Source organism: Suricata suricatta, chromosome 13 (genome assembly GCF_006229205.1).
Source record: "Suricata suricatta isolate VVHF042 chromosome 13, meerkat_22Aug2017_6uvM2_HiC, whole genome shotgun sequence".
Taxonomy (NCBI): Eukaryota; Metazoa; Chordata; class Mammalia; order Carnivora; family Herpestidae; genus Suricata; species Suricata suricatta.
The window spans coordinates 27,333,435-27,346,126 of record NC_043712.1 but is presented as its reverse complement, the minus strand read 5'-3'; the positions used below and the strand labels follow the sequence as shown (position 1 = coordinate 27,346,126).

Here is a 12,692-nt window from a genome sequence, read left to right as displayed (position 1 = left end):
AACTTCGTATTTATTTTGAAAGATTTGATGAAGTGATGCCTATGAAATAGGACTATGTAAAAAAGCGAACATAAAAAGACATATAATACCCAAATCCAACATTGCAGTGTATACAGAACACAAAAGATATTGTTCAAAATGCTTGAAAGCCATCTCCTAGTGTTAGAGTAATAAGTGATCTCTTTATTTTCCTCTCACTACTGTCCTGTATCTTGCAAATTTCTCTATAGTGAGCATGTCATACTATTGAAATGCTCTAGTCGTTATAAAAAATTGTTGAGTAATATATAAAATTTCAAAAAAAGAAAAAGTATCCAAAATTCCAACATAATTCTAAAGCTTTAACAATGCCCATCATATTCACAATCCAATCATCTTTTCAATTCACTTGCTAAAGAAACTTCTATTAAATAAATGTTTCACTGCTTTTTTCACATCCTTGTTTCTGAGACTGTAGATTAAGGGATTCATCATGGGAGTCATCACCCCATAGAACATGGATATCAGTTTGTCAGTAGCATCCAAGTCCTCTGAATTAAGTGTGTCTCTAGACTTGGGCTTCATGTACATGAAGAGAATGGTTCCATAGAATATTATCACCACAATCAGATGGGCGGAGCAGGTGGAGAAGGCTTTGCTCCTTCCCTCAGAAGTACGGATCTTGAGGATGCTAGAGATGATTAATGAGTAAGAGATGACAATCAAAAGCAGGGGCATCAACGTGAACAAGACTGTGGCCACGAGCATGATGAACTCATTGCCTGAGATGTCAGCACAGGCCAGTTTCATGACAGCCAGAATTTCACAAGAGAAATGATTGATGACATTATTCCTACAGAAGGTCAACTGTACCACAAATGCAGTTTGTACTGCAGAGTTGATAACCCCAGCAAACCAGGATGCAGCTGCCATGGGCACATAGGAATTCTTGTTCATGATGACAGGGTATCTTAGAGGGTTGCAAACAGCCACATACCGGTCAAAGGCCATCATGCCCAGGAGCACACACTCTGTTGTCCCCATGGCCATGCCAAGGAACATCTGCACTGCACAGCCAGAGAAGGAGATGGTTTTTCTTTCTGAGAGGAAGCTCACTAATGTGGAAGGGACGGAGGTGGTTGTGTAGCAGATGTCCAAGAAGGAGAGGTTCCCCAGGAAAAAATACATAGGGGTGTGAAGGTGGGCATCCAAGATGCTGATTAAAATAAGGGTGCCATTGCCCAGAAGGATGACAACATACATTATTAAGATTAGCACAAAAAAGAGTAGCTCAAGCCTTGGGTAATCAGAAAGCCCTTTTAAAAAGAATTCCACCAGAATTGTTTGATTTTCCCATTCCATTTTACTTCCTCCTACCTGTAAGAATTCAAAGAAATTTTTTAACATAATGATTTACTATTATGGTATGTCCAAGTTCACCAATGCACATATATAAACATTTGCCATAAACCCAATGAGAAGAAGGAAGAAAGAAAACAGAGAAGGGGAAGAAGGGAGAAAAAGTAAAGAAGTGAAATAAACAACACAGGAAGAGAAGTATGAAGGAGGATTTGTTGTATCAACACTCTTGGCCAGGAATATGTGAGGTTTATTTCACACATTACCTCACTGAAACCCCACAGTGTGACCATTTCAAAAATAAGAAATTTAAGTTAACTGAAGAGAGTTTAAGTCTAAAGTCATATGATTAATATGTAGCAAAGCCTAAACTCAACTCTGCTTGTGGTCCCTAATTATCTGAAATATTTTATGAACTTGAAAAGCAATAAAGAATGCATTTTACCAGAGCTTTGATCAGTTAACTTGTAAAGGCAGCCTAGCTTCTTCTCATCAGGAATACTCAATAATAACCCACTGCATAGTAAAACTTGAAAGAAGTGTGCTAATCTGATGGATAAAAGTCAACAATAAACCCAACCAGTATTTCTTGACTGAGTGATTGCCCAATGAATAGTACAATTCCTGCAAAACCCAATTATCTGAAGTCTTGTTCCAATGTAAATATCCCTTTTTTTTTTTCTTTCGGCGGGAGATAGAACAAAGTTTTAATAATTATTACCTAGTAAAATATATAGTAAAATTGATTTTCTTTTAGTGTATAGTTCTATGAATTTTAAAACATGTATAGATTCATGTAACTATCCCTATTATCAGAACACAAAATTAGTCTATCACCCTAAAAATTCCCTTGTGGTACCCCTTTTTAGTCACCCCTTTTATCCACTCATATCCTGCAAAGATTAATATGCTTTATATCCTATAGTTTTATCTCTTCCAGAAAGTCATATAAAAAAGGAACCATATGAACTATTGGTTTCTGGCTTCTCTCTCTTAGCATAAAGCTGCTGAGCTTCAAGCTTCATCCAACTTGTTATTGCTAAGTAGTATTCCATATGGATATACTAGAGTTTGTTCAATTACCTGCTGAAAGACATATGAATTGTTTCCAGTTTTTGACAATTATGAATAGGGTTGTTACAAAAATTATACCCATATTTTTGTGTGAACATACGTTTTCATTTTTCTAGGGTAAATATCAGAGTCCCATATTCACCTTTTTAATGCTAGCCAGCAAAATCCCAATTTTTTAGTAATAATGCCTAAGAAGCAATATTACTCTAAAAGCTTACTTTGCTTATTGAAACAAAAAAGCCTTTTTTTAAAGAAAATGAGATTTTTACTGACCTGCAGATGTGCATTGGAGTTAGTGCTTCTACAAAAAGATTCCAGGAACAATAGAAAACTTCTGACATGGAATCACAGGATGTTAAAAATAATGCAACACACTAAATACAACTAAACTCTCCAAGTCCCAACCACAGAGCAGAGTAAGCAGCCCTCAAGTTTGAGGGAAAACATGCTTTGAGATGGCATTCACCATAGACAGGAAGAAGCTCAAAACACCACCCAAGAAGAGGGTGTAGGGCAAGTCAGTGCAGCAGAAAAGCGATGGGAACTCCACCTACAGTGTCCCCAGATTTGCCTCTTCCCAACTCTACCCTGCTTTGGTAAAAGCTGTAGATCTAGTCCACGTTACTCCACTCAGTCCTCACTGAAACCCTCTTGTCAGTTCCCTGGATCAGTAAGAGGTCTGAGTCATTGTGCAGAACACATGGACACAGATTCTATATGTTTTCTGTATGGACTAAGCCTGTTAATGGCCAGCAATGACCTCAAGGCTAGCATCCGTATCTATGTCCCCTTTGCTTACAAGGCCAGTTACTAGCTATCTGACCTTGGGCAATTAAGTTCTGTGTCTCAATAAACTCACCTATAATTAATAGTCTTACTGTGGTCTTCTTGGGAGAATAAATAAAATAATGCATATAAGGCACCAGCATATAGTAAGCACTATTTTGGTTTCCTTCATCTTTCTTGACTTATTCTTTTTTCTAATTCTTTTACATGCCCATCCCAAGCTTTCTGCTCCTATGAAATTCACTTTAAATTTTTAACAATCAGACCTATTCAGGTATCTGGTCTCTTAGCCCAACAACCTACTAATTTTCATCACATACATGAAAATTTTCATGACATGAATGCATGTTATACCAAACTCTACTCACTTTGTCACAAAGAGTGTTATGCCACTATATCAAAGGCCAACACCATTTAAAACCAGACACTCAGATTGACATTTTTAAAGAAAGCCTATTTTAGTTCATTCATATAAAAGTTAAATGTGTGTGTGACAAGAATGTATAAAGTTACCATAGGAATATACCACCAACAATAACAAAAACTTAAAACTATTCAAAAGAATTCCCAAAATATTCATATAAGCATAACAATGAAATTCAAAATGTTTTCCTGTTAGCTAAAGACACATTGTTCCTCTTCATTTAGTTTTTACACAAATATAAATATGTATTTAGGAATGAATAATAAGGTTTTCCAAATAGCACCTGCAGTGAGAGGCTTCAGGAGAGGAACTGTCAGTCTGTTCATGATTAGCACTGGACAAATATTTGCTAAACAGAGCCAAGTTGGTGCTGTGAGGTGACACAAGCTTAGTTTACAATCTATATCAAGAGTGCAAATCTGCTTCCTCTTGTACAGTAACCTCACTGGAGCAATGGAAAATGATGCCATTAGACATGTAAGCACTACTGAATCACAAACCCGGAAACTGTATTCTGACCAAATGCATTTTCATTCCCAGTAAGATAAATTTTATACCTAGATATCCATATTTTGGAATTTTCAAATTATTCTTTTGGTCAGATGTTTTAAATTTGTCTCTATTTTCTCACTATATCAAAGAAAATCCTCTTACATGTCTTATTCCTATTCTCTATAGACTCTTTATAGTAAGAAATATTCTATCCCCCAAACACATGGCTTATCTCAACTCAGTTCACTATATTGACATTCCCTTGGGTTTGTGTTATCAGCATGTTTTCAGCAATTACCTCCAAATGGAAGATTGATTCACCTCCTAGGCTGCAATGCACAGCAGAATTGTTTTGCCTGATCTTCTATTTGCAGCAATATTTTCCATGAGGTTGATGAATGTCTGAAGGTATTACCACTGAAGAACCATAACGTCATAGGCCTTGTGGTCTGGAAAACATCAATGGCAAAGGTACTATTTCAAAATGGTTTTTAAAACTGCTATACATGGGGCGCCTGAGTGGCTCAGTCGCTTAAGCATCTGACTTCATCTCAGGTCATGATCCCCCAGTTCCTGAGTTTGAGCCCCATGTCAGGCTCTGTGCTCACAGCTAGCTCAGAACCTGGAGCGTGTCAGATTCTGTGTCCCTCTCTCTCTGACCCTCCCCTGTTTATGCTGTCTCTCTCTCTCTCAAAAATAAATAAAACATTAAAAATTTAAAAAAACCTTCTATACATTACAGCCAAATATGATTGATTACAAAGGAAATGTATTTTGGCTATACTAGTTTAAAAGTAAGTTAACAATAAATATTTGAGACTATGGAAGATTTCATTTGCCCTTCAAGCCAAGGTGGAAACACCACCCTTGTCTGAAGACACAGGAAATTATCTAAAGAATTTTCTCCAGGCTCAGGAAGGCAATTTAAATATTTCTTGCTCTAAGGGATTTATGTACTTTGCTAAGCCATAGCTTTAAATTGCTTCAGGGGAAAGACGTTCAAAACTTTTGAAAAGTTCAAGAATAATCCCCTAAAGACTTAATTATATTACAAGCATACTGTATTACAAATAGCCAATCAGGAGTCTTGAAAATGTGTCTTATTCCATTCTCTACTGTCATATATTATTGAAATTCTTAATCCAAATACATTCCAGGGCATTGTCCATACCTCTGTTCAATCTACCATGTCTTATTCATAATATAGTAGAAAGACCTCTTGGTAATGTATACCTACATTACCTCTTGGTTATTAATAGTAAGAGTAAAAGCTTATAAATTTCTAGGCACTGTTAAAAGAATTTTATATATATTAAGTCACATTTATTAAATCAGTGAGTGAAGAGAAAAAGTGTTTATTGTACAAAATAATCTAAAACTTACTGAAGTTGAAAATCAGAATTTACTGGTACTTATGTGAGTATGAATGGAATTTTGAAATTCACAAGAGATTCAGAAATTTTGCAAGCATAGAATGAAGCCAGAAAGCCATCAAGCTATTCGGTTTTCTTACTATAACCTTACCATCTAATTTGTAACTCGACCCCTCTCCATACTATAAATATATCCAAAGAATTCACCTAAGACAAGTATACCTAGCCCCCTCAAAACAGGCATAAAATCGTCATCTAATTTGAATAATTAGGAGGTAATGGTTAATTTATGTATAAAATCCCAGGTACTCTCAACTATCTTCTACTGCTAAAGGGAGTGCTCTCCTTTTCTTGAAATGCCTCACCTAAGCAATGAATTAAAATTTGTTCACCAAAAAACCACTAACTCAGGTAAAGTAGACTTTGACTACAGGTGTAATGATGGGGGGAAATCACAGAATTGAACAGTAAACAAAACAAAACTGAGTACCCAACATCATTGCTTCTGAAGTTCACTGAGCTGACCACAAGGAATTGTTTCCTGGACATATCTTCTTAGGTCCTGGTCTACCACCAAATGACTAAGCTTCTTTCCTAAAAGCAGAGTTCTTGACCTATTTTTTTCCCTTTCTTCTCCTCAAATCATAATGGATCCTCAAAATCTCATATCCAACATTACTTCATTGGAGCATCCAAGTAAGTCATCTCGGCACAATGTTTCAAGCAAATAAAATTGTTCTTTTACATTTTGTAACAGAAAAGTGTTAGTTACTAGTTTTTTGACCTATCTCATTTAAGCTAGGACATGGGAACTAACCAAAATGATGAAACTGAAGAATTCTCCTCAAAAGAAATTAGAGAAAGAAATTAAAGCTAAAGAAATGATCAAAGCAAATATAAACAATATAATTGAACAAGAATTTAGAGTAATAGTCATAAGATTAATTTCTGGGCTTGAAAAAAAGCATAGAAGACAGCAGGGAATCTATAGCTATGGAGATAAAGGAGCTAAAAAATAATCATGATGAATTTTTAAAATGCTATAAATGTGGTACAAAATAAACAAGAGACAGTGAGAGCAAGGACTGAAGAGGCAGAGAGGAGAATAAGTGAAATAGAAGATAAAATTATGGAAAAAGATTAAGCTAAGAAAAGAGAGATAAAAAAAATTCTGGACTATGAGGGGAGAATTAGAGAACTAGGTAATTCAATGAAATGTTGTAATATCTGTATCATAGGAGTTCCATAAGAAGAAGAGAGAGAGAGGGGCAAAGATGTACTTGAACAAATTATAGCTGAGAACTTCTCCAATCTGGAAAAGGAAACAGACATTGAAATCCAGGAGGCACAGAGAACTCCCTTTAGATGTAATGTGAATCAATCTTCTGCATGACATATCAGAGTGAACCTGGCAAAATACAAAGATAAAACGAGAATTCTGAAAGCACCTCGGAATGAACGGGCCTTAACCTACAAGGGTAGACACATAAGGGTAGTAGCAAACCTATCTATTAAAACTTGGCAGGCCAGAAAGGAGTGGTAGGAAATTTTCAATGTGCTGAATAGGAAAATATGTAGCCAAGAATCCTTTATCCAGAATGGAAGGAGAGATAAAGTTTATCCAGACAAAAACTAAAGGAGTTCATCACCACTAAATCAGCCCTACAAGAGATCCTAAAACGGACTCTGTGAGTGGAATGTCGAAAAAAAAAAACACAAAAGACTAGAGACATTATTACAAGCATGAAACCCACAGATAACACAATGACTCTAAATCCATATCTTTCAGTAGCACTGAATGTAAATGAACTAAATGCTCCAATCAAAAGATACAGGTTAACAGAAGGAATGAAAAAATAAGACCTCTCTATTTGCTGTCTTAAAGAGACTCACTTTAGATCTGAGGACACCTTCATATTAAAAGTGATGGAATGAAAAACCATCTGTCATACTACTGGAAATCAAAGGAAAGCAGGGGTAGCCAAACTTGTATCAAACAAACTAGATTTTAAACTAAAATCTGTAACAGAAGATGAAAAAGGGCATTATATCATAATTTCAGGGTATATACACCAAGAAGAGCTAACAATTATAAATGTCTATGAATGCAATTTGGGGGTACACAAACACATATAACAATTAATCATAAACATAAGCAATCTTATTGGTAAGAATGTGGTAATTGGAGGAGACTTTAATACTCCACTTACAGCAATGGACAGATCATCTGGACAGAAAATCAATAAAGAAACAATGGCCATGAATGATACACTGGGCCAAATGGGTTTAACAGATATATTCAGAAATTTTCACCCCAAAGCAGCAGAATACACATTCTTCTTGAGTGCACATGAAACATTCTCCAAGATAGACCACATACTGGCTCACAAAACAGCCCTCAGTAAATATAAAAGAATTGAGTTCATACCATGCACATTTTCATATCACAGTGCTATGAAACTTGAAATCAACCACAGGAAAAAGTTTGAAACACCTCCAAATGCATGGAGGTTAGAGAACATCCTACTAAAGAATGAATATGTCAACCAGGCAATTAAAGAAGAAATTAAAAATATATGGAATCAAATAAAAATGAAAACACAACAATCTAAACCCTTTGGGATAAAGCAAAGGCAGTCCTAAGAGGAAAATACATTGCAATCCAGGCCAATCTCAAGAAACAAGAAAAATCCCAAATACAAAATCTAATAGCACACCTAAAGGAATTAGAAGCAGAACAACAAACAAACCCCAAGGCCAACTGAAGAAGAAAAAAATAAAGATCAGAACAGAAATAAATAATATATAATAAAAAAAAACAGTAGAACAGATCAATGAAACTAAGAGCTGCTTTTTTGAAAAAATAAACAAATTTGATAATCTCCCAGCTAGACTTCTCAAAAGAAAAGAGGACTCAAATAGATAAAATCATGAATCAAAATGGATTTATCACAACAAATCCCTCAGAAATACAAGCAATTATCAGTACATACTATGAAAAATTACATGCCAACAAACTGGACAATCCAGAAGAAATGGACAAATTCCTACACACCCACACACTACCAAAACTCAAACAGGAAGAAATAGAAAATTAAACAAAACTAGAGAAGAAATGGAATCAGGTATCAAAAATCTCACAACAAATAAGAATCCTTGGCCAGAAGACCTCCAGGGGAATTCTACCAGACATTTAAAGTGGAATTAATACCCATTCGTCTCAAGCTGTTCCAAAAAAAGAAAGAAAACTCTGGACTCATTCTATGAAGCCAGTATTGACTTCATTCCCAAACCAGACAGAGACCCCACTAAAAAAAATAATTACAGGTCAATATCCCTGATGAACACGGATGTAAAAATTCTCCATAAAATACTAGCAAATCAAATTCAGCATCATATAGAGAGAATTATTCACCATCATCAAGTGGGATTCATTCCTGGGCTGCGGGCAGGTTCAATACTTGCAAATCAGTGTAATACATTCCATTAATAAAAGAAAGGATAAGAACCATATGACTCTGCCAATAGATGCAGAAAAACCATTTGACAAATACAGCATCTTTCTTTATAAGAACCATGAAGAAAGTTGGGATAGAAGGAATATACCTAAACATTCTTAAAGCCCTATATGAAAAGCCCACAGTTAGTATTATCCTCAGTGGTAAAATACTGAGGGTTTCCCCCTGAGAACAGGAAGATGACAGGCATGTTCACTCTCACCACTGTTGTTTAACATAGTTTTGGAAGTCCTATCCTCAGCAATCAGACAACAAAATGAAATAAAAAGCATCTAGACTGGCAAAGAAGAAGTCAAACTTTCACGTTTTACAGACAACATGATACTATACATGGAAAACCAGAAAGACTTCACCAAAAGGCTGCTAGAACTGATCCAGGAATTCGGCAAAGTCATAGGATACAAAAATCAGTGTACAGAAATTGGTTGAATTTCTATACAGCAATAATGAAGCAACAGAAAGAGAAATCAAGAAATTGATCCCATTTACAATTGCACCAAGAATCATAAAATGCCTAGGAATAAATCTAATCAAAGATATAAAGGATCTATAAGCTGAAAACTATAGAAAACTTATGAAGGAAATTGAAGAAGAAACAAGGAAATGGAAAAACATTCTGTGCGCATGGACTGGAAGAATAAATTGTTAAAATGTCAATACTACCCAAAGCAATCAATCTACATATTTAATGCAATCCCAATCAAAATTGCACTGCCATTCTTCTCAAAGCTAGAACAAAGAATCCTAAAATTTATATCAAATCACAAAAGACCCTGAATAGCCAACGTAATACTGAAAAAGAAAACCAAAGCAGGAAGCATCACAATCCCAGGTTTTAGCTTCTACTACAAAGCTGCAATAACCAAGACAGCGTGGTATTGGCATCAAAACAGACACGTAGGCCAATGGAATAAAACAGAGAACCCAGAGCTGGACCCACAAATGTATGGCCAACTAATCATTGACAAAGCAGGAAAGAGTATCCAATGGAAGAAAGACAGTGTCTTTAGCAAATGGTGGTGGGAGTACTGGAAAGCAACATGCAGAAGAATGAAACTAGACCATTTACTTACACCACACACAAAAATAAAGTCAAATGGATGAAAGACCTAAAAGTGAGATAGGAAACCATCAAAACCCTAGAGAAGAAAGGAGGCAAAAACCTCTTTGACTTCATCCACAGCAATTTCTTGCGAGTCTCCAAAGGCAAGGGAATTGAAAGCAAAAATGGACGATTGGGACCATATCAAGATAAAAAGCTTCTGCACCGCAGAGGGAACAGTAAACAAAACTAAATGGCAACTGACAGAATGGGAAAAGATATTATTAGCAAATGACATATAGAATAAAAGGTTAGTATGCAAAAGCTATAAAGAACTTACCAAACTCATGCCTGAAAAACAAATAAGCCAGTGAAGAAATGGGCAGAAGACATGAATAGACCCACTTTTCCAAAGAAAACATCCAGGTGGACAACAGACACATGAAACAATGCTCAACTTCACTCATCATCAGGGAAATACAAATCAAAACCACATTGTGATACCACCTCACCAAGTCAGAGTGGCTAAAATTGACAACTCAAGAAACAATAGATGTGGCAAGGATATGGAGAAACAGGAACCCTCTTGCACTACTGGTGGGAATGCAAACTGGTGTAGCTGCTTTGGAATACAGTGTGGAAATTCCTCAAAAAATTAAAAATAGAACTACCACACGACCTAGCAATAGCACTACTAGGAACTTACCCAAGGGATAAAGGAGCGCTGATAGATAGGGGCACATGTATCCCAATGTTTATAGTAGTGCTTTCAACAATAGTTAAATTATGGACAGAGCATAAGTGTCCATCAACTGATGAATGGATAAAGAAGATGTGGTTTACAATGGAATACTACTTGTCAATGAGAAAGAATGAAATTCTGCCATTTTCAGCAACATGGTTAGAACAGGAAGCTATTATACTGAGTGAAATAAGTCAGTCAGAGAAAGACAGATATCATATGTTTTCACTAATATGTGGATCTTTAGAAACTTAACAGAGGCCCACAGAGGAAGGGAAGAGAAAAAACCAGTTACAAACATAGAGGGATGGAGGCAAACCATAAGAGACTCTCAAACACAGAGTGCAAACTGAGGGTTGATAGGGGGTGGGGAAGAGGGGAAAATGGGTGATCTGCACTGAGGACGCTACTTGTGATGAGCACTGGGAGTTGTGTGTAATCAATGAACCATGGGAATCTACCCCCAAAACCAAGAACACACTTTACGCACTGTATGTTAGCCAATTTGACAATACATTATATTAAAAAATAAAAATAAAACATAAAACAAATAAAGCTAAGACATGTGTCATAATATTATAAAATCAAATAGCTCAATAAAGTAGCAAAAATATTTTTAAAAAACTAAACTTATCTTTTCTGTCATCACTAGAATGTCCAAAACTTCCTAATAAGTATGCAGGGCAACAACCTCAATATGTAATATGCAGACCTAGAGAAATGGCTTAAATTATTTAAATAGAAATTTTATTTTTTTACTATCAATAAACTTTCTGACATAATTATTAACATACCTCAATTTTTCCCCTCTTTTTAAAATTGCATTTTCTGTTTTCCATATTTATCCCTAGTTATTTGAGAAACTTCAAAAATTCAGGAAAAAAATACCGTGGTTAATTTTTTAAATATATCTTCCCAATGTCTATCACACGTAAGTTTTCCTAGTTAGGTTTTGGCTTCGCAAACAATGATGAAAACTAGTTTTTATTTTTCCTTCATGTAACCACGTTACCACGAGTATTTTTTCATTCATACAAATTCTTCAAATATATTATTTAAGGTTCTACAATAGTCCATCAAGTGATATACTGTGAAGATTTCATAATTCCCCTCATCAAACAGAAAAGTATGAAAAACTACTTCAAAGTTGGCAGGCAGGAAGATGGCAGTATAGTAGGAGGACCCTACACTCCTCTCATTCCACTAACACAACTAAACAACTATCATTTTGTCCTAAATAATCTGGAACCAACCCAAAGACTGATAGAACAAACTCCACAACTAAACGGAGAGAAGAGGCCACCTCAAAAAAGGTGGGAGTAGAGAGACCTGGTTTGGGGGAGAAGAGGAACTAGGGTGCTCTGGAGGCCGGGAGCCATGCTCAGGGGGAAAGGCTACAGAGAGAAACACACAGGGAAACGCACAAGGAGAATGTTTCCCCAAAGCCATTGGCTAGGAAAACCAGAGGGGCTGAATTTTATGAGTTCTTGCAACCAGTGAGGCTCAAAGCCTCGAGTTTTAAAGGTTAGCTGGCTTGCCTGGGATAGAGCCCAGAGGGTACTGTGCTACTCCTGGAGAGGAGGCAGGAAAACAGTCCAGGGGCAGATGGCGTGGAAACAGCAATCTGAACAAAGTCTGGGGCGCACAGTGAGGAGATAATTCATTCTTCTAGGAGTCTGTCCCTGAGTGCCTGTGTTCATGGAGATACCTGCTTTTCAGGAGAAGCAAAAGCAGATTAGACATTCTAATACATAGATACCAATGGTCATTATCTAAAAATCTCATAAAATCTGAGACAAATTAAAATATCCAATAATATTAAAATTGGAGGCTAGATTATAGTAATTCCATTTAAATATTTCTCAAATGTTAAAAAAGAAATATTGCAAAGACTATGAAAAAA

The 12,692-nt window shown here is 36.0% G+C and overlaps 1 protein-coding gene across 1 annotated transcript; it reads right to left on the bottom strand.

Annotated features, from left to right (window-relative positions):
- Positions 1-384: 384 nt before the first annotated feature.
- On the bottom strand, positions 385-1,386 carry LOC115276538 (olfactory receptor 13C9). Its single transcript, XM_029920573.1, has one exon. It carries the CDS (start codon positions 1,384-1,386, stop codon positions 385-387), a length of 1,002 nt encoding a protein of 333 aa, XP_029776433.1.
- Positions 1,387-12,692: the final 11,306 nt, after the last annotated feature.